At 25.7% G+C, this 23,248-nt stretch overlaps 6 protein-coding genes and 1 pseudogene across 7 annotated transcripts; 4 read left to right on the forward strand and 3 right to left on the reverse strand.

Annotated features, from left to right (window-relative positions):
• Nucleotides 1-652: 652 nt before the first annotated feature.
• On the forward strand, nucleotides 653-1,627 carry MKS88_002870 (small nuclear ribonucleoprotein F; the record flags this gene model as incomplete). Its single annotated transcript, XM_067215916.1, has 3 exons — nucleotides 653-668; nucleotides 1,108-1,473; nucleotides 1,581-1,627. 3 exons carry the CDS (start codon nucleotides 653-655, stop codon nucleotides 1,625-1,627), a joined length of 429 nt encoding a protein of 142 aa, XP_067073447.1.
• A 1,991-nt stretch (nucleotides 1,628-3,618) lies between these two features.
• On the reverse strand, nucleotides 3,619-5,646 carry MKS88_002871 (protein phosphatase; the record flags this gene model as incomplete). Its single annotated transcript, XM_067215917.1, has 7 exons — nucleotides 3,619-3,936; nucleotides 4,107-4,211; nucleotides 4,309-4,427; nucleotides 4,621-4,698; nucleotides 4,856-4,927; nucleotides 5,096-5,218; nucleotides 5,595-5,646. 7 exons carry the CDS (start codon nucleotides 5,644-5,646, stop codon nucleotides 3,619-3,621), a joined length of 867 nt encoding a protein of 288 aa, XP_067073448.1.
• A 2,662-nt stretch (nucleotides 5,647-8,308) lies between these two features.
• MKS88_002872 (deoxyuridine 5'-triphosphate nucleotidohydrolase) lies at nucleotides 8,309-8,896 on the reverse strand (the record flags this gene model as incomplete). Its single annotated transcript, XM_067215918.1, has 1 exon — nucleotides 8,309-8,896. The coding sequence occupies one exon, from the start codon at nucleotides 8,894-8,896 to the stop codon at nucleotides 8,309-8,311; it is 588 nt and encodes a 195-aa protein (XP_067073449.1).
• Nucleotides 8,897-13,057: 4,161 nt separating this feature from the next.
• On the forward strand, nucleotides 13,058-13,431 carry MKS88_002873 (uncharacterized protein; the record flags this gene model as incomplete). Its single annotated transcript, XM_067215919.1, has 2 exons — nucleotides 13,058-13,133; nucleotides 13,304-13,431. 2 exons carry the CDS (start codon nucleotides 13,058-13,060, stop codon nucleotides 13,429-13,431), a joined length of 204 nt encoding a protein of 67 aa, XP_067073450.1.
• A 1,282-nt stretch (nucleotides 13,432-14,713) lies between these two features.
• MKS88_002874 (tRNA (guanine-N(7)-)-methyltransferase) lies at nucleotides 14,714-15,622 on the reverse strand (the record flags this gene model as incomplete). The annotated part of the gene is made up of 1 exon (XM_067215920.1): nucleotides 14,714-15,622. The coding sequence occupies one exon, from the start codon at nucleotides 15,620-15,622 to the stop codon at nucleotides 14,714-14,716; it is 909 nt and encodes a 302-aa protein (XP_067073451.1).
• Nucleotides 15,623-16,688: 1,066 nt separating this feature from the next.
• MKS88_002875 (uncharacterized protein) lies at nucleotides 16,689-18,084 on the forward strand (the record flags this gene model as incomplete). The annotated part of the gene is made up of 4 exons (XM_067215921.1): nucleotides 16,689-16,705; nucleotides 17,253-17,331; nucleotides 17,438-17,623; nucleotides 17,950-18,084. 4 exons carry the CDS (start codon nucleotides 16,689-16,691, stop codon nucleotides 18,082-18,084), a joined length of 417 nt encoding a protein of 138 aa, XP_067073452.1.
• Nucleotides 18,085-18,841: 757 nt separating this feature from the next.
• Nucleotides 18,842-23,028, forward strand: MKS88_002876 (annotated as a pseudogene). Its single transcript has 13 exons — nucleotides 18,842-18,999; nucleotides 19,793-19,895; nucleotides 20,096-20,169; nucleotides 20,450-20,536; nucleotides 20,760-20,850; nucleotides 21,198-21,263; nucleotides 21,353-21,439; nucleotides 21,646-21,739; nucleotides 21,890-21,971; nucleotides 22,147-22,235; nucleotides 22,473-22,534; nucleotides 22,750-22,801; nucleotides 22,967-23,025. Coding segments are annotated over exons 1-13 (1,104 nt in total).
• Nucleotides 23,029-23,248: the final 220 nt, after the last annotated feature.

The following is a 23,248-nucleotide window of genomic DNA, read 5'->3' on the forward strand; positions in this document are numbered from 1 at the left end:
TTACCCCCATTTTTCTATTTTTCCCATTTTTCTTATTTCTTTTTTTTTTCGCGTTTTTTGTGATATAGCATTTTGTTTTGCATGCTTTTTATTTACCATATATATGCACATCAATTTTGTAATTACTCGATTTATAATTATAGTTTATTATGTTACGTCATGCTATGCTATGTAATATATTCCTGCGCTTAATTATTTTTTTTAAGTTTAACGTTTTATTAAAAAGCGTTTAGTCTTCCCACTTAAAAAAGGAGGTGCAAAATGTGCATTAAAATAAAAAAAAAATAAAAATAAAAAAAACTAGGGAGGAAAGGGAAAGATAAGGAAAAGGAGTAATATAATGGGAATATTAATCGTATGCACATATATATATACATCCGTATGTACATATGAATGTATGCTTGAAGGCACAAAATATTTAGAGGGAAATTGATAAAAAGATGTGTTGAAAATTTATGTACTTTGCTTATCTCTTCGCATTCTTTAAAGTGAACCGATTAAAAACAAAATTATTTGCGCCGATTTATTACGTGAAATTATAAAAAATAGTTTTGTGTGTTAACTGAACAGGGAAAATTATGGCCGAGTTTGTGCAATATTAAAAGTTCATTAAAATAAAAAAAAAAATAAAAAAAAAGCAAAAAAAGGAAAAATGGAGAGGAATAATGGTAAAATGAAAAATTAACGTGAACATAAATCCACGACAGTACATACCCTTGTACGCCTTAAAAGCCTGGGAATAGTTCACTTCTCAGAATTTTCGTTTTCGTTATCTTCTCTTATATAGAGGATGTTGTTGCACCTAAAAAAAAAAAAAAAATAAAATGAGCACAGATAATTCTGTCACTAAAAAAATTCGCAATCTCTGCATTGTTCATTCATTTTGATCCGTTCATCAGTTGAATGGTTCATTCTTTTTTTTCTTTTTTTCTTTTTCCATTTTGGGGTGATTTGATAATTTACCTTAAAAATATTTCGCCCAAGGTACCCTTATAATCACCATGTATCCACTCCTCCGCACTTGTAAGTCGTATGTTCATGTATGCATCAAAAGATTTTAGATTTCCTGTGAATTAAATAATGAAATGTATTTCCATTACGAGTGAGTTAGTACACTAGGAACGAAGCTTAACACATGGGCACAAATTGAGATATCATTTTGTGTATGTGTTGGTGGTAGTTTGTACGGTAGTTTGAGAGGTAGATTGAGCAGTAGATTGAGCAGTAGATTGAGCGGTAGATTGAGCGGTAGATTGAGCGGTAGATTGAGCGGTAGATTGAGCGGTAGATTGAGCGGTAGATTGAGCGGTAGATTGAGCGGTAGATTGAGCGGTAGATTGAGCGGTAGATTGAGCGGTGGTTTGAGCAGTAGATTGAGCGGTAGATTGAGCGGTGGTTTGAGCGATAGTATGAGCGGTAGTATATATGATTGTCTGCACGCTCGTTTGCATGGCCGTATATATATGGACGACCGTACGTCTGCTCGTATGGCCGTTTGTACGACAAGGGCGAACTTAAATCACTGATAGTACCTTTGTATTCCATTCCCCACTTCAATTTTATGATGACTCGATTTCCAGCTAAGCTATTTAAAAATGGCTTGGGATTGAGAGGAGCAATTCCCTGAATGTAAATGTAGTGTTTGATGTGTTACAGAATATGATATTTTTTAATAAAGTTTTTTTGATAATTTTTTGGCGCTTTTTAGGCGTTTCTTTAACGTATTTTTTACATTTTTTTGACATATTTTTTGACATATTTTTTACGCTTTTTTGACATATTTTTTGACATATTTTTTTTCTTATTTGGAAAAATGTCTGTATATATGATTCTGTCATTCTAGATAGCTCGAAATGTAAGCACTGCTAGGTATGCAATAAATATATTCTCTTCAAAATTTTTTCAAATTTCTTGCTTACCACTGACATGTTTAGTTAAGATAGACCAAAAATGGAAAATGGAGAAAGAACGGGTAAAAAAAAAAAGGAAAAAATAAAATAAAATATTAAGAACAAAATAAAAACAAAGGAGAGAAATATTCGGTCGCACTGCTTAAAAATTAATTCTTGTACATTTATCCTTTTTAAAAATAAATTTTTATTGAACTTTTTTTCTAAAAAATTACAAGTGTTGATGCGTCCTAAGCACTTAATATATTTTTGCTTCCTTCCATTTTTTGCCCACCCTTTAAATGATTTTTTTTTTTCCTTTACGTTTGTTCATACGTATTATATATATATATATATACATATTATGCACAAATATATGTACATGTATATGCATATATAAATGCTTACATACATAATACATAAGTAATGCGTACGTGCTTATTTATATGCAAATTTAACACTGTTGAACGTTGTTGTTTTATACCGCCGTACCTGAACAACATTTCTCTAATTTCAATTATATGTCAAAACTCAAAATGCCCACGTATATACATACATACATACATTATATATATATATATATATATATACATACATATAAATATATATATGTGTATATGTGCTTATATATAAAATTTTGAAGAAGCTTATTTTACTTTTTTCTCCTTGCAAGCTTTTAATTATATATAATTATTAGGAAATATGAAAAAAAACAAAAAAATTTCATTATATAAATTACAATTTAATTATGTTTAATTATTTTCAAAATAATATCAACTATAAAAAAAAATTTTTTAAATCAAAAAAAAAAAAAGAATTAAGAATATGGTAAACACTGTATATATGTATGAACCCTTAAAGATCGGTACGATCAAAAACCACATTTTATAAGTAAAATGTGCATATCGTTTCGCTGATACATCTAAGCATGTATGATGGTATGCATACATGTATGTATATATATATAAATATGTAAAAATATATATAGTAAAACCTGAAAAAATGGCGATTTTATTTTTTCCCTTACGAATCGGCGCACACATATATAGGCATGTATATACATATATTTATATATATATATATATGTACACATAATATATATGTAACACACTTGTATAATTACCAAAAAATACAGCCTCTTTTTTTCCTCGACTGTCATATAACATATAGGTATTTATTTATACCTAATATAATTAACATATTATTTTATAAAAAGGGGAAAAAATAAAAAAAAAATTATAAATCAATATTGTACAGTTAATTAAAAAAAACTGATTTAAAAAAAAAATTTCAAAAGGATCAACAAGAAGGAAGGGATCAATAAAGAGATATAAGGATAAGTTCAAAAAGGTATGAAGCTATGCCACAACAACGCAATAATGCTACGAAGGTAGTCAACTCTTCACAGTAATGTATATATACGAATATATTGATGTATTTTATTTATTATACACATGTAATATTTTACACCACATATATTCTATAAACAAACTTTACACTTAAAAAGAATTTAATTCAAATAAAATGGGGAAATGAACACATATACGTGTGTATACATCTACACATACATGCATACACATATGTGAGACTATACAAATTTATAAAAACACTTTATTAGTATTACAAAACGATTTATTATTATGATGCACTACATCCCATAATGTTTTACAATAAATGCGCAGGATGATACCGACATATATACATATACAATTCCCGTAGTATATATATTTCACCTAAAATCATAACAGCCTATATTTGAGTAACCCAACACTTTTTCTAAAAATAAGCATAACCATTTTTGCATTTTAAGATATTGTTCTTTTACTTTTCCTATTTCTTCATTAGACTTTACTACAGTATCAAAGTCATGTTTCTTTATTATCATTCTATAAGCAGAAACAAATTCTCCCGTTCTGTCTCTACCTCTTCTACAATGAATTACAAATATTGTATTCTTCATTGTATTAAATTTTTCTGTTAAGTCTTGTACTCGTTCCAGTAATTTGTCCGTATCCCAATTTTGGCTCTTCAATTCTTGTTCAAGTGTCTACAAGGGGAAAGGTGTAATTGAACCCATGTAACCTAGTACATATTGGCGCGTTAATAAACTTCTACATTAACGTATGCATGTATGTGCATAAGTGCATATAGACATATGCTAAGTCAGATAATCAATAGTATGTTCGCCATTAATTCTGGCTCTTTTAAAATTATTACCTTGTTATCTATGTCAAACGGATTATCCTTATGTCCTAATATTACATAATTAATGATGGATGCATCTTTTATATTACATCTTTGGGCGGTGTAGCAACATCCATCCTGTAGCGTGAAGAAGCAAAAAAAAAAAAAAAAATTTGGATAAACGGATGCGCGGTCAAACAGACGAACACAATGTATGGAGATGCACTGGTCAAACCTTTATGTCATTCCTCAAAAAAGATATGATGTATAGGGATAAACTATCGTCGTAATTTAAGTTCGAGTTCTCCATTAAAGTTTTAATGTGGTTACGCAACAAGTCCTCGGAGAATATGCCTAAAGAAGAAAAGGTCGATATATATATATATATATATATATATATATATATATATATATATATATATGTAGGTATATATGTATACATGTCACACTGTTCAGTATTAGCACATACACGTGCGTGAATTTGTTGGCATAAAGAATTCATGTATATTCGTTACTAGCACACTTAAAAAACATATGTAATAATTACCATTGAATAATGGTACACTGCTTCTTAGCAGTATGTTGTTGTTTTCCGCATTAATGTCTACGATACGGAGTCTATGAGCTATAAAGAATATAAAAAGAGCAGAATAAAAATATATACATATGTGTAAGCACATAGACATACATGCACCCCACATACAAATGAGGGAAGCATATGTGCAGTGCAAATACGACTGACTTAAGATGCTCATAAGCAGAATGAAGACCACAAATCTTACGCTTAAATTCGGGGTACTTATAAGTGAGACATCTTTCATTTAAATCGTTACAATCTAACTCGAAATCTATATCTAAAAGGATAAAAATAAAATTGTATACATTTTAAATGAAATAATAATAATGGCTTATATGTGGCATGCACGGATAGTATCATATACCCGTGTACACTAGGACATAGTTGCACGTGTAGACCTTTTCAACATGAAAAAAAAAAAATTTAATTCTTTTTTTTTTCTTACTTTTGTTTTCATTTATTTCGTAATAAGATATAAATACAATAAATATTACAAGGATTACTAAAAAAATATAAATAAAACTTTTGTATTTCCTAAAACTCTTCGACAGACAATTTTCTGTATCACCTGCAAGTTAATGGCAAAAATTGGGGAAAAAATAAAAAACGAAAAAATGGGGGAGGGGGGGGGAAACTATAGTTAGCAATGTCTACATATGCGTTAATTTTATATAATACACAAAGACTAGGAGGTACTGGAATGTTCCTATAAGCTCGTCGTAGTCGATATATGCACATGTACATGTATATATATATATATATATATATATACACATACAGACATATGTACGTACGTACTCGTTTGTGCATTTTTTTTAATCTATATATGGTCAAATAACGTTCCATTCCTCCGCTTTATTACAAACGAACATTACTATTTTCTCATTATTTCATTTACTCCTATACATACAAGAACATACACATATGTACAAAATATATCATACCAATATTCCCAGCCTCGTCAATATTTTCTGCGTCCTGTAACTGATTCCACATAATCACTTCTTAAAATTTAAAGCAAGTTAAAAACTAAAAATTTTAGAAATTATTCAACTGGATTCTTAAACTAGATACATTTAAAATATAAGTGTTTAACATATCAAAAAAGCTTAAAGACTTTCTTTTTGTTTTTCTTTTTTCTCTTTTTTCTTTTTTCTCTTTTTTCTTTTTTCTCTTTTTTATTTTCTTCTCTTTTTTATTTTCTTCTCTTTTTTTTTTTTTTTTTTTTTTAAATAATAATACTGTATAAAATTCTAAAAACCAACTTTCCCTTTTATGTAATAAAGTAATAAATTTCTAGTTTTTTCTTAATTATACTTCATATATATATATGTATATGAATAACTAGGTGTTAATTTAAAAAAATAAAAACACTTACGTAAATTAAACATATATATTATATATATGAACGTAAATAGAATATATATGTAAATAAATAAGGGAAAAAAATATATATTCCTTTAAAATCGAAAAGAAAAATTAAAGAAAATAAAATGTAATTATAATAATGAAAAAGGAAAAATAAAAATAAAAAAAAAAAAGAAAATAGTTAAAATATAGTGCGTGTAAATATTAATAATTTAAAAAAATAAAAAGAAAAATTAAATTACAAACATCAAAAAGGTATTAAAAAGAATTAAAATAACATTAGAAAACAAGAAAAAAGTTCATAAAAACAATGAAACCATAAAATTACGAAAAAAGGAAAAGTTATTTGTGCTATGATTAATACCCAATTTTCACCAAACTAAAATGAACAATAAAATAAAAAAAGGAACAAATCTTTTCATTGAAAAAATTAATATCTTTGTCATTTTGTAACCATGATAATATAAACTTGTTCTAAACAATATTTGTAATACTAATAGGAACAATTTTATGAGTTCACAGGACGTTCATATGTATATGTTGTTATTATTATATATATATATATTTTACCTTGTTACACTGAGGGAAAGTACACCAAAAAAACCACTTAAAATAGGGGTACATAAATATATATAATATGTAATATATATATGTTATATATATATGTACATCATATATATAGTAGTATATCATGTGTATAGCATATTTATATATAAGTATATTATATATATATATATATATATATATATATATATGTGTGTGTGTGTGGGTATATATAATAACTATGACGCCCCAGGCTGTTCTTCTCTAAGGGCTTTTCCTTTAGTCAGCGGAGAAATGAATAAACATAAATCTTATATTATTACCCGATGTACATTTATAAATGTATATTCGTATAAAAAAGCCAACGAATAATATGGTTTCTACGTTGAAATTAAAATTTTTTTTTTTTTTTTTTTTTTTGTTTTAAATTACAGAAAGAGTGCTTTTATTTTTTTTATGGTTCTCTTTTTTTTTTCTTTTACGTAGAAGCTAATAATATATAATAACATTTTCCTCCCCATTGCTTCATATACTGTGTAATATAAATGAAAAAGAGTTTTCTTTTTTCATGTGGCTTATTTGATGGGGTTATACGCTCACGTACACATTTTATATAATATATATATATATATATTATATATATATATATATATATATATATATATATATATATATATATATATATTAAAGCAGTATGAGCACAGTACTTTTAATTAATCCCGTGCGAATTAAAAGAAATAATAGAAAAAAAAAAAAAACGTTACTATGGTCATATAACTTAATTATGCACACATAATAGAACTGCGTTTTTCGGAAAAAAAAATTAAATCATATTAAACTAATTCATCTCTTTTTTAATTATTTTGAATAGAAGGGAATTAAAAAAATAAAATAAAACAAATAACAATAAAAATAACAATAGTAGTGGTGGTAGTAGCAACAATAACAATATTTACAAGAACAACTCGCAAGTGGTTTGCTCATCTGTACATGTGGCACACATTAGTTCCAACTTTGGTAACACCATCACTTCAATATGAGGAAAAATAATGCATGCATCTAATCCTTGAATTAAGCGAAATGGGTATATTCGTTAAAACGTTTTATATATAAAAAAAAAAAAAAAAAAAAAAAAACAAAAAACATTTCTGTTTTGAGTAAACATACATATACTTTGTATTTTTATTGAATAATGAAAATTTTTCCTGTCCCTTTTTTTCGTACTTGTGTTTTTTGCAATTAAGGCTAACGCACTTTTCATGTTTATGAGTCACATACCTTTCTTTTGTTATGCCCATTTTTTACTCATTAATATATATATGAATATATAGATGTACATACATAAACATATAGAATGTACATACATATACATATAAAGATATACATGCATATACATATATAGATATACATATGTACATGTTTATTAGCTTAATATTGTTCATTCTACGAGGTTGGAGCAACGAAAGGAAGCAAAAAAAAAAAAAAAAATAGCATATAATTAGGTATTGTGCAAAAAAAGCTAGCATATAAGGTGCGCAGTGGTATCTATCTATCTATCTATCTATATATCTATATATATATATATATATATTTATATGTATGGGTACAAATGTGTATAAACACGAATGAGCATAAATTTTGTAAAAACATTACATGCATAGAAAAGCGTAAGCAGGATAACTGCCACGTATATTTGTTCCTTTGTGTATATAGTCTTCAATACAAATATCTATTCCCTTGTAAAAAATCAATTTTTCTTGTTAGACGTTGAACCAAAACCACCCTCACCTCTTGATGTTTCGTCTAACTCATCCACTAATTCAAAAGAAAGGGGTTCTCCAGTAAAAGAAACTAACTGAACCAGCTTATCATTTTTTTTAATAACATATTCTTCATTACTAGTATTATCTAAAGCAGCGATAATTTCACCTCTATATCCTGCATCTATTAAACCTATCGAGTTAGCTAATCTTAAAGGTGTCTTTGAAATACTACTACGAGGAAATAGTAAAAAACTAGTGTTTACTATTTCTGGTATATTATTATTATTGTTTCCACTATTTTCATTTTTACTGCAATTATTGCAGTTACTGCTATTATTACAATTATTGCCATTATTGCTGTTACTGTTTTTATTGCATTTATAATAATAATTGTATTTATACTGTAAAGCTATTACTTTTATTCCTAGTTTAACAAATGTAGTTGCTTTCGGTTTAAGCACTTCATCCTTAATTACAAATAAATCTAGTCCGCTATCTCCTTCGTGATACGCCTTGTGATTTTTGTACATCTCCCTGACTTCATTGTTTATGCACATAATTTTTAGATGCATCTTTACGTTAGCACTCACGTTTGTACATTAATAAGCAGTGGGTTAAACAAGCGACACAATACGGACGTACGTTACTATGCCTGTAACTGTATATACTACTCTATAAGCTGATACGTACGCTGATGTATATGTTGTTGTGTACGCAGCTGTGTACGCAGCTGTGTACGCAACTGTATATTTACTATGTACGTTATTGTGCGTATTAGTTTATGTACTGCCGAGAGTAAATTTCACTAAATTTTATGCAAATTTTTTCGTATTCCTAATATACGGTTAGCCAAAAATAACGAAACCTGCACACGTTAATAATAAAACTTACAATGTTTATTATGTACTTAAATGGACACACATATAAAAGTTATACTTAAACCTAAAAAAAAAAAAAATTTTGCGATGAAAAAATAAATGTTTTTTTTAATTTTTTATTTTGTGTAATTATAATTACTTTGTTATAGTATATATAGGTTTAGAATTCAAGCTGATTTGTGGTATTTTTGATTTTTTCGCATTTTTTTGCTTATTTTTGCTCTTTTTTGCTATTTTTTTTTTTTTTACTTCCTTATTTTACTCCTTTATTTTACTTTTTTCTCTTCAAGTATATAATTTTTCCGCGCGAAATAAAAAAAAAAAGAAAATTTTTTTTTTTAAACAATTCTGTATTTAAAATAAATTTATTTTTCATGCTCTCGTAGGAGACTGCTATATTAAATATGCATCTATAGATATTTTTAGGAGTTTTATAAATTTTAGCAATTTTAAAAAAAACATATTGTCGCTTGAGCATTTTATTACCAAGGTAAATCAATGCTCTGCAAGATTATTGAATGAGAGTGCAATTTTGTACTGTAGTTCATGATATGAAAAGTTAATGTTCTTAAATTTCACACATAATTATTGTATTATATATATATATATATATATACATATATACGAATATATGTACAAAATATTGCAATCTCATATTGTCTTAGCAAAAGCTATGACATTTTTATTTTTTGGATTCACTTCTGGTAAGACGCGTAATAATGATTAATATAACAAGCCGAGAAAAGTATAAATCTCACTCGATAAAGAGAAGAGAATGCTTAAATATACTTTGGATTGAGGAATAAAATATTGCTACATTTGTGAAGAATGCATTGCTATACTGAGGCGCGCTTATGCATACATACAATAATAAAATAACACATATATGTGTGTGCAAATGTGTATGAGTTTTCCCTTTTTATTGTATTTTTGGAATAAACGGAATAGACTAGGCAAGGGAAAAAAAAAGAAAAAAAAATAGTGAGCATTATAAAAGGATAAAAGAGGAAAGGCATGTTTTCCTTTTATTATTTTATTGTTATTCCATTTTATTATTTTATTGTTATTCCATTTTATTATTTTATTATTATTCCATTTTATTATTTTATTATTATTCCATTTTATTATTTTATTATTATTCCATTTTATTATTTTATTATTATTCCATTTTATTATTTTGTTATTATTCCATTTTATTATTTTATTATTATTCCATTTTATTATTTTATTATTATTCCATTTTATTATTTTATTATTATTCCATTTTATTATTTTGTTATTATTCCATTTTATTATTTTATTATTATTCCATTTTATTATTTTATTATTATTCTACTTTTTTATTTTATTATCTTTCTACTATTTTGTTTTATTATTTTTTCATGTTTCCCTGTTTTTCCATCTTGACATGATGAATTGTTTCGAAGTAGCGCATTATTAGGTTCATTATGAAAAGCAAAAACAAGGAATTGAATTATGATCCTTAAAACAACATAGTGATAATAAAATTCGAAACGATCATTACGTTTTTTTGTTTTTTTGTGCCAACTCTCCTTTTCATCTTAAGCTTGAACATCAAAGGTGACTATAATTCATGGGGGTTATAGTTGCATAACTTAAAAGTGGGTCTCCTCCCTTTTGTCGTTTCAATTTTCAAGCAGTTCTACCTAAATCTTTATTTATTTTTAGAGATGGCATTTGTTACTGGGCATGTATATGTATTTAAATATTAATTGATATGTGTATTTATATATTAATTTATATGTGTATTTATATATTAATTTATATGTGTATTTGTATATGCACTTACAGATGTCTTTTTTTTTTTTTTTTTTTTTTTAAGAGCTACTTAAAGCTCCCTTTTTTCAGCATTGCCAAATAATAAAACGCAAAAGAAATGTTTCACATGTCTAATGGTGTATTTGAATTTATTTTTATAACACTTAATTTTTTTATGCATAATTTTCTTTTTTTTTTTCCCCATCTGCCCCATTAAAAGGGGCGAAAAAATGCAAAGGTTGGGAAACAATTCTATTGCATCCCTTTTAAAAAATTAAGGAAAAGAAATGAGGAAAGAAAATGAGGAAAGAAAATGAGGAAGGAAAATGAGGAAAGAAAATGAGGAAAAAAAAATACATAAATGTTCTAAGCTATCAATTAAAATATTGTTTTGATTAGAGGTATATTCTAATAATTTTTTTTTTCAATATAAAAGAAAAAATATGTACCAATTCACACTTTCACGTCGATATATATAAAAAAAAAACAAAGAAACTAGTAGTCTACTTTGATATACTGACATGTGTAAGCCCTAAAGTGAATTTCAAAAAGGTTAGAAAGTTATTTCATGGGTATAATGGGTTATATACGGATTTATTCCATCCATTAATTTATTCCATCCATTAATTTATTCGTTCATTCGTTAATTCGTTTATCCGTTCATTCATTTATTCGTTCATTCATTTATTCGTGCATTCGTTTATTCGTTCATTCATTTATTCGTTTATTCGTTTATTCGTTCATTCATTTATTCGTTTATTCATTTATTTTTTTTTTTTTTTTTTTTCCACGTGGGTACAAATAAAAATCGCTGGACGTTTTAATGAGACATACATATCCAGAAAATTGTACGTGTGTACATAAACATATATAAAGTATAAACGCAAAATGCTACATGTCTTTCCCATACATTTTTATGGGTCACTTTCAAGGCATATACAAAAATGTTAAAAAAATAATTGTAATTAATTTTAACAGTTTACACAATGGTACAACTTTACACACATTTTTGGCTACATAAACTCTACAAAGTGGAGTTTAATGTAAATAATTTTGTACCTCAAAAAGAAGAAAAAAAAAAAAAAAAAAAGAATACCAACATGTACATATACATTTGTTTATGCATATTTGCTTATTTTTATTTTTACGAGAAAAAAAAAAAAAAAAAAAATTGTCTAATTAGCGATATGCAGATTGAGAGCAGCAGCAGTTCAAATTTTGTAGAACAACGTTTGCCTATTTAGGAAATGAAAAATAAATTAAAATCCAAAGAAAAGAAGATAAAACAAAATGTGTTAAGTTATATTATACATATATATATTTCTACACATATATTTGTGCATATATTTATACGTATGTTCATAAATATGTACATATTTGTACACACGTGCAAAATGGCTGTAGTCACATATTAACAATACAACCTCCTGGTTAGCTCCCTATGCCCATTTTTAGCTACTACCAATTTTTAATCAGTTCAACGAGAAATTTAAGCGATCAAAAAATATGAGACAAATTAAAATATAAAATAAAAAAAAAAAAATGTAAAGGAAATATAAGAGATATATAGAAGACATATAAAACATATATATAAAAGATATAAAAGTAAAAAGAAAATTTTCCTAGCTTCATACATTTTTTTTTTTTTTTTTTTTAATTCTTCTATTTTGCCTTTTGGCTTACTAGCTAATTTTACCATTTGCCCCATTATTTTTTCTATTTTATTTTATTTTATTATTTTTTTTATTTCTTTTCCCTTTATTTCTTCTATTTTTTTAATTTTTTCTATTTTATTTTATTTTTTATTTTTTTTAATTCTTGCATATGTTATATTTTTGTAAATGTAAATATAAATTTCCTTTCTTGTAAAAAAATTACATACCATTACAACGCCTATTTTTTTTTTTTTTTTTTTTTCCTGTTTATTTTATTTGTTTTTTCTTTATTTTTGCTTATTCCCCGCAATTGTTAAACTCTGTTTTGTTTTCATTCTCCCCTTATCTATTTTGCATTTACAATTTTGCATTTTCCATATTTCACATTTTAATTAAAATATTTTCCTCCTATTTTATCAAAATGAGATCTTGTTATTCTCACAAAGGAGTAAGTCCCGGAAAGCATCCTGCTCGATGCGCCAATTGCGACAAAATAGGTAATATATTCATTACTCACATACGTAGCAGCTTTGTGGAAGCACCACAGATTTACGGATACATTTATGTACAAATTTACATATATATATATATATATATATATACACATGCACGTATAAGTATATGCCAATTTCCTCCCTGCAAATACATACCGATTTTCTTTTCGTAGGAAAAGAAGATATTCAGTCTGTAAATAACGGCATGTATTCTGACTGCACTCTATGCGGTATTATTCATAAAGACCCACACAAGCAGACATTATATCCCTTACGACCAGATCAGTACAGAGATAATTAGAGAGTAGCTAGATGCAAATTTAATTCGTACGCTTGTATTGTATGAACTAATCAGGATATTTTCAAAAGTCGTGTAAATATTTTTGTTAAACAAATAGACGCATAACAGATGTGTGAGCATGTTTTCAAGCGTGGACGGTAAAAAAAAAAAAAAAAAAAACTTCCATCTTTCCAACTACTCATTGTCGCATTTCATATTTGTAATTACATTTTAAATTGCTTGTGGAAATGCTTTCCTTAAATATTTAAAATGTTAAGTTAAAATGTTTCGTTAAAAGGCGAGTAAAACATTTCACTTAATCATTTGTGTTGTAAAAATTATTACAGTGCTGCAAGGGATACATCCTTAAAAATCTTTCACACATTAAATTTTTTTCTGTGCCATTGCTTCCTGTGCTTGGGGCATATACATATATGTGCACACGTACATACATATGTAATACCATTTTAACCGCAAAAGTAATGTTTTAAAATGTGCGGTTTTACTACATACAAGTATTTTTAATCGGCTCTGTGTGGCTATTATTTTGTTTTTTTTAAGTAGCTCCCAAAATTTTTATTTTTTCTTTCATTTTAACGTTCACTCTAACGTTTATTTTTTCCTTATTTTCACCCATATTTTTTCCAATATATTTTCCCTATTTTTTCCCATACTTATCCCTTATTTTAGTCCATATTTTTTACTTATTTTTACCCTTTTTTTTTTTTTCTTGTTTTTTCTTGTTTTTTCCCTTCTTTTTCCCGAATTTATATGTCGAAAAGCGTGCTATGCTTTCAAAAAATAAAAGCAAAAAAATTACGTCTATTTGTCTACATAATTAAATGTAAAATTTACAACTATAACTGCATAACTGCATCCTTTTACTTAAACAGAAAAATACAATTTACATACGTTCCTCACCTGTTGTACTTTTAAAAAAAAATATTCTGTCTTCTACACATTTGTGTAGGGATTTATTCCTTTCCATTTGAACTTTTTCAACATCTTCATTTTTAATTTTTTCATATTTAAAAATAAAATAAAATAAATGGATCAAATAAAACATATAACAATATATTTAGATTTTACAAAAAAAAAAAAAAAAAAAAAAAGTTCCTTAACTGTCTTTGTGTAACATTATGCTTAATAAAATATTCTCTTTTTTATATCTCCACATGCACTGCTCGATGCATATAGCTTCGTGATAAAAGGACTTTTAAATTTTGAAAAAATAATCCTTTTCGAAGCCCATTTTTAAAGAATATATGAATAGCACATTTATTCGTATGCACATGTTCATATGCTAAATTTTTTTTGCAACCAAGAAATACATGGTCTGGTTGTTTTTTTTTACTCGCTTTGATTCTTCTGAACTCTGATGTATTAACTTTATACAAATATCATTTTTATACTCTTCTGTGGAGAGTAGTTTAAAATATGGGTATTTACTAAAGCATAATTTTGTCCATAAATATAAAGTAAAAACATCAGTAATAAAATAGATCATTCCATTTTTTTGTAACAAATGATGATATAATGATAAGTTTTCTATAGTTATTATTCTTCTTCTCCAGTTTTGTTTTTTAAAATGAGGATCAGGAAAACAAAAAAAAATTTTTTCTATTTGATTTTTTTTAATATAATTTGGTAAAAATTTCATAGCATTTGTACGAATAACAGATATGTTATTATAATTAGGAAAATAATTTTTTCTATATGAGTTTATCTTTTCCCCTACATAATTCGTTACCTTATCTCTTATTTCTAGCCCTAATATTAATTTATTATTAAATGTGCTACTTAACGCAAATAATAAACCTCCATATCCACAACCTACGTCCAAAATAGCTATGTCATGGGTGTTCACCTGACTCGGCAATAATATTTTTTCGTATGTTATTGGGTATATATTTGTATTTAGATAGAGATTATTCAAAGGTTTCGTACCTTCGTTAATTTCGTCACTTCGTTGAATGTTATTCTGTTCACCATCCTGATCAGCAATCTGCTGATTAATCTGACCTTTCTGACCACGAGTCATCTCCTTTTTTTTTTCTCCGTCCATTTTCTCAGCTGGTCCTTCCGGGTCAGGGAAATAATGCGGGTAATGTAAATGCCAGTTCACATATCTATAATTGACGGGGTATTTTATGTAACTATCCGAAAGAGGGTTACAATGTGCCCTTTGGCGGTAAAACTTTTTACAGGGCATTTTATGCTTTTTCATTTTTTCCCACTTACGTGAACTTTGTATTTATGTTAACTTGTTAATTTTTTTGTATTTTTGTTAACTTGTTAATTTTTTTATATTTTTTCTGACTCGTTCATTTTTTCTTTTCTTTTTTTTTTTTTTTTTTTTTTTTTTTTTTTTTTTCCTTAAGAAGATAGCTTTAAGAACAACTCTTTATTATGAAGTTATCACAGATTTCTTTATTTTTTTTTCACATGCAAAATGTAGGGTATTATACTACTTTTAGCATTAAAAATATTTAATCTGTGTACATAATCGTCCTTTTTTAAGTAAGCACATTTGCGCCATTTAACTTGGACGTAATAAAACTGTCATGTGCACGTTAGTAAAAATATATAGAAGTGTATATATGCATGTGTATGTATACATATGTTTGTTTATCTATGTGCATGTTTGTATATGCATATAGAGAGAGCTGAGATCTCTCACCAAGCGGCGTTATTAAAAATTCGTTAAAAGGATACTATAACAATTTCGTTAACTTAAAATAAAATAATAATATAAATTTTTATATACATATAAAACAACATAATAATAAAGTGCATAATAATAAAATGAAGTGAATAATGTAACCTAAATTTAAGAGTACAGGAGATTCCAGGTTAATATCTCAGGGGGACTAAACAAAATAATATTCTTTACTTAAAAATAATAAAAAAAAAGGAGGCCTCAAGTTTTATAATCCTATATCGGTTAATTGTACTATATTTGTTTAAAATATAGCAGAGAAAACAGAACTAAACAAAATATGGAAAAATAAATTAAAACAAATTATGCAAAACAAAGCAAATGGCAAAACAAAACAAAACAAAACAAATGATGGCAAAACAAAACAAATAATGGCAAAACAAAACAAATAATGGCAAAACAAAACAAATAATGGCAAAACAAAACAAATAATGGCAAAACAAAACAAATAATGGCAAAACAAAACAAATAATGGCAAAACAAAATAAATCATATATATATGTGACAAAATATAAACAAACAAAATATATCAAGGCACGGAGAAGATTAATTTGACGACATGAAATACGCTGAACGGTATGCCAAATATATGTAATAACAACAATAAATATGAATGTGCATGTTTTGAATACTGAGAAAAAACTTCAATAAATTTTATTTGGTTTAATACTCATTTAGTGGAAATCAATGAATTGTGCAAATATGTAATTAAAAATCTCATCATTAAATATGTTAACCATTAATTATCTTATATATAATAGCCTCTTAATGTTCATTTATTTTTGTATTGTCAAAAGTATTTATGGAATGCATATCATTGCATTATAAGTGCTTATGTTTAGCACATATATGTATCAAGCTACAGACAGGGGAACAACATATTTCTCCCTTCCCCACCACCAAATTGCATTTTGTAACTGAAGTGATATATATATATATATTAATACTTGTTCATTTGAATTATAAACTTTGTATTTTTAATTTTTTTTCCCCCACGTGCGTAAGGATATTAAACGTATAATTCTTTTTTCTCTTATAGCATATTATAAATAATGTGGAAAAAGATATTCCAAATTTTTGTATTTTTCATTTTTTTCAATGGCATTTCACTCATATTGTGTAGAAAAATATGCAACGTTGTACAGTTTGGGTCCTACACATTATCATTAAACAAAGAAAATAAAAAATATTTCAAATATGAAGTAAGCTGACTATAAGTAAAAATGAAAAGTTTTACATAGAAAAAAACTAATATTGCTTACATATATTTTTTTTTTATCTCAAATTTTTTTTTTTTTTTCCGCCTAGGTAGTTGGCATAATAGACCCTTTTGACAGAAACAAAATATTGTGGAGTAGAAAAAAAAGAAACAGAAAATTCGATTTGAATCCTTTTAAAAATATATATGATCGTTTTTTTTGCAATATTAATGATTATGTTTATGTAACAAATAGGGATCAGTTCATTTTTCGTATCTTTCACATAAATCTAAAGGTATATTTTTGTGCATGATGAGTGTGTACCAAGAGTATCATGCGTACGATACTTGTCCTGCACACACATACGTATACTCCTCCCTTATGCATACACCCACATAACATAGCTTATTAGTGTACCAAATTAAGGCAAAAGCTTCTCGACATTTAAAAGAAAAAGTGAATGACGCTATTTGATATTATATGAAGTTACGAGTAAAACAGCTATGAATGATTTGTTATCGATAATTTAATTCTCTTTATTTCTCTGATTTTTCTTTTCTTATCATATCTTTTCATATAATATCTTATCTCTTTTTTTTTTTTTTTTTTTGCCGTTTTTAGAACACTATTAAATATATGTTAAAGTATAAAATTATACGCGGTAAAATGAAGGGCGGAAAAAACGGCGAAAATACCATTTTGTGCTTAAAAGAAACGAGCAAATTGTATCGATTCTTGAACAACATTAACATTTAGACCAAAGGAGGTGGAGTAAAAGAATAATTAGAATTGGTATGCAAATTCAAACGCAAATACAAATATTATATGAAAAAGGTGTAGTATAGAAGAAAATGCAAAATTCATAGTATAAAAGGATATAATTGTATCACCTCTACTTTAGATAATTGTGCACATTCACCTGTTCTGTTTTTGTGTACATTTTTTAGTTAACCCCTTGTTTCGTCTCGTTTCATTTCTTTACGTTTCGTTTTGTTTTTCCCATTTTTAGTATGCTATGGCATACCATAGTACTATATATTATTTTGTTACCTTCTTTATTTACAACACGCATAAGCTTGTGCAAAACGAAAAAAAATAAAAAAAATAAACACTAAGAATATTTTTTTTTTTTTTTTATGTAAGGATTAAATAACCCATTATTGCAAGTTTGAAAGTTTTGTTTCATTGCGAAAGAAAAGATACACATCCATTTTTATTTTGTTTCGTTTTGTTTTATCATGATTTATTTTATTTATTTTTTTTATTTATTTATTTTATTTATTTATTTATTTTTTTTATTTATTTTTTTTATTTATTTATTTTTTGTTTTATTTATTTATTTTATTTTATTTTTTTTTTTTTTTTATTTTATTCTTTCTGTTTTGTTTTATTTTGTTTTGCTTTTTTTGTTTTGTTTTATTCTGTTAATACTTCCAAGTTAGTGTGCTTTAAAATAGAACAAATAAGGGGAAAAAGAAGTTATAGTATTATGTGTGTTACTAATTAACAAAAAATGGTAATTAAGTTTTTTTTTATTTTATGTTTATCCTTGTTTTTTCTTTTTTGTAATACAAATACTCAATATCCCTACGCGCATCATGGCATTTTAAACATAGACTCAGATAATATTCAAGACGTGTTTAACACAAATGAGCATTGTCTTATAAAATTGTAATGGAGCAGAGAAATATAAAATAAAATTTAAGTGAAATATGAAAGTTATCTTGTTACAATTCTCATATGCTTTTATTTATCATTTCCTCGGGCTGGTGTTTACATTTACATATTTGTTTTTGCCTAGGACTGCCTATACCTTTGCTGTGACGTTTGCGTTTAATTGTTTATTTGTTTATATGTTTATTTGTTTATATGTTTATTTGTTTATATGTTTATTTGTTTATATGTTTATTTGTTTATATGTTTATTTGTTTATATGTTTATTTGTTTATATGTTTATTTGTTTATATGTTTATTTGTTTATATGTTTATATGTTTATTTGTTTATATGTTTATTTGTTTATATGTTTATTTGTTTATATGTTTATTTGTTTATATGTTTATTTGTTTATATGTTTATATGTTTATTTGTTTATATGTTTATTTGTTTATATGTTTATTTGTTTATATGTTTATTTGTTTATATGTTTATTTGTTTATATGTTTATATGTTTATTTGTTTATATGTTTATTTGTTTATATGTTTATTTGTTTATATGTTTATTTGTTTATATGTTTATTTGTTTATATGTTTATATGTTTATTTGTTTATATGTTTATTTGTTTATATGTTTATTTGTTTATATGTTTATTTGTTTATATGTTTATTTGTTTATATGTTTATTTGTTTATATGTTTATTTGTTTATATATTTATTTATTTATTTGTTTGTATATTTATTTGTTTATTTATTTGTTTATTTTTTTTTTTTTTTTTGATTTTTCTCTCTTCCCCCCAACAACTGAAGCTATGCACCACAATGTGTACACTGCAAGCGTATATGGAATAAAATTGTAAATTTAAAAAGTACGATACAGAATGATGATAAAAAAAAAGTATTCTTTGGCCAAGTAAGTTTTAAACGAACATATAGAGTGGTATAATTACATATTTGGAAAAATACAGGATAGATAACATATTAATACATTTCTCTCCTGCAACACATGTACGTATACATGTATTACACGCGTGTATTTTTATGTGCACACGTACTCATTTACCTCCTTACAAATAAAATGCGAATATTCAAAAATCATATATAACTGTTCAGGTAAATTGTGGTGATACGAAAGGGAAATTTATCTGCCAAAAGTACGACGTCTTAAGAGTACCACAATTAAAAATGTAAATTGAAAAAAAAAAAAACAAAGTAAAAAAGTATTATTTTTATATTTATTTTGATTTTATTATTACTTTTTTATTATTTTATTCTTATTTTATTTTAATTTTATTCATATTTTATTCTTATTTAATTCATATTTTATTCTTATTTTATTCATATTTTATTCTTATTTTATTCATATTTTATTCTTATTTTATTCTTAATTTTATGTGGCATCATTCTATTGTTTCGTCAACTTATGAACTGCTTATATAGTTGTCTATTCGTATTTCCTCATTACAGGTTTAAAGGAAGTGAACTGGTCTCAACTTACTCAAATAACATAAATGATGAAAATTTTGTAAAAAAATGGATATATTATGTTACCACGTAAGATAAAGGAATAACCAAATTTTATAAGAAACGATAGCAGAAGTTGTCTAACTTTTTTTTGTTTTTTCGTTTTTTCGTTTTTTCTTATTTTTTGAACATACAATTTGTCAATACTGCAACTTTAATATTCATCTCATTTTTACCTTACGTAATCATATTCTTTGTATATTTCCTTAACCATTCATACTATTTTTCAATTTTGTGCTTTAAAAAAAAACAGCCCTATTTTTTTAGGTGTACATTCGGAAAAAGAATTGAGCGCTTACATAACAGATGATAATCTCTTTCTAACGTGTTCAGAAAATTTAAGTGTTATAAATATATATAAAGAAGAAAAAATAAAATAATAAAAAAAAATTGTAAATAATGTAAAATAAAATATATCAAAACGTATAACAACACATAACAAAGAATAACATAGCATAACATAGCATAACAAAACATAGTATTAAGGAAAACATAGGATGTTAATAGATTGCATGAACAAGCAATAATTTTTAAAGATGCGAACATAAAACTTTTTTTTAATTCAAATTTCGACAAAAAAACAAAAATAGTACATAAATAATTAAATATATAGATAATTAAATGCATAGATAATTAAATATATAGATAATTAAATACATAAATAATTAAATAAATAAATATGTTTTATTAGGATGATTTAATTGAGGTAGCTAAATTATATTACGATGAACACTACTTTATCAACATTAAGAATCAAGTAAAACTGAAATAAATAAATGTGCTTTAACGAAATGGTACAATATACGTACATACATATGACTACATTTTTTTTGATTTCACATTTAGAATCTGTGCGACAAGTTAAATATCAAGACTAGCCAATTGCACGTTAAGGGATTATATGAGCATGATGCCTATAACCTTGATAAAATAGTATATATAGAACTGTATTCAAATGTGAAGGATGTTGCATAAATAACCACTCACACAAGTCTTCCTTTTTTTTTTTTTTTCTCTTTTTTTTTTTTTCATCTTGAGGTTTAGCAAACATTGACAACAAAATTAAGAGAACGTATTACTTGTAACAGACCTATATATAAAATTTTTATCGTTTGTCATTTATGATAAATTATTTATAGGAATTTGAACCATTAAAAACATTTGTTAATAAAAATAGATTTCCTTTAGTTAATAAAGTTGATCATCATAATTTTTTTAATCTAAGGAGCAGTGGTATATATTAATACATTAATTTACACAAGGTGTATAATGAACAAATTTGATGAGGTGCTAATATTCCATTTCAGAGCTTGGATAATTGCAATTGCTGGTTAGTGATATACATATATATACACGGGCATTATTTATTTTTTTTTTTTAAAGGAAATAATTTAATATTACTACTTCTGGACTTGCAAAGAGAGGTTGATGTAGTAATTTCAATATTTACCGAATATGCTAAAAGGTAATAAAAACATTAAAAAGATTCTTCATTAAAAAAAATTTATTTTTTTAGGTTTAGCTAGTTACTTATTCGGCATTATACAACATGTTAGTATTGTTAATACATTGATTGCATTCGTTTAATATAGTATGTTTTCTTTTCTTTTTCTTTTTTCTTTTTTTATGTACCACTGAAGGCACAAAAACTTGAAGGAATTTATTTTTGCATATATAGATGGAAAATACTATGAAGAAGTGAGCATTTTAGAAATTGCCATAATGTTTTGTTATGAACAAAATAAAAAGCGGTTTACCTTGTACATACATATATACATGCATATATGCGTACTTATGTACATAAATATGAAATTCATAAATACGGAATTGCGTAAATACGGAAACGCATAAATACTTACATGTGTACATACTTATACACATACATATATGCATATAGTATATATCTGCAAACATCCATTGAAAGCACGTGGACATAAAACTGAATTTTGTGTAAAAAAGAATTTAGAGTTGTATGGAACTGATTCAAGAAAATATCCTCAAATAATTGTATTTAGCAAACGTCCGCATGTAAGCATTTTCATTATTTTATATTTTATTTTTATCATTATTATTATTTTTTTTTTTTTTTTATTTATTATTTTTTTTGCTGTTATTAGTTTTTTTATTATTATTATCTTTTTTCACTATTATTATTTTTTTTTATTTTAATTACTTATTAACGTGTTACATCTTTCCAGTATTTTAAGCAATTATATGAACAAGTGCATATTTATTCTTTTTAGGAATATTATTTCGAAGATTATTTTAATTTAGATAACTTGGATAGTATAATAGGTAAAAGAGAGTAAATAGAAATTTATTCTTTTGAAATGGAATAAAATAAAAAGAAAGATGTAACCGTTTGTTTGCACGATCGTTTGTATAAACTTCATATTCTCTTAATCTTTATCTTTATCTTTATCTTTATCTTTATCTTTTTTTCTTTTTTTTTTTTTGTAGAGGACCTACAGAACGAAAGAATTAACACTAAAGCAGAAGAATTCACTAAATCGAAAATGTAATTAATAAATTCATAAACAAGAGTACCAGATAATATCATCGCACCTAATAAGTTTGCATTAGACAGACGCTCATATATATGCACGTATGTGTATGTATGTCTTTGTATATACTGGTAACACATAGTACTCTCTTCATTTCATCCCCACCTTTTCTTAGATATCTGATACAACTAAAAAAGCATATGCGTTATATTTTCCATAAAGCATTTAAAACAGATAT

This window comes from Plasmodium brasilianum, chromosome 9 (assembly GCF_023973825.1).
Source record: "Plasmodium brasilianum strain Bolivian I chromosome 9, whole genome shotgun sequence".
NCBI lineage: Eukaryota > Apicomplexa > Aconoidasida > Haemosporida > Plasmodiidae > Plasmodium > Plasmodium brasilianum.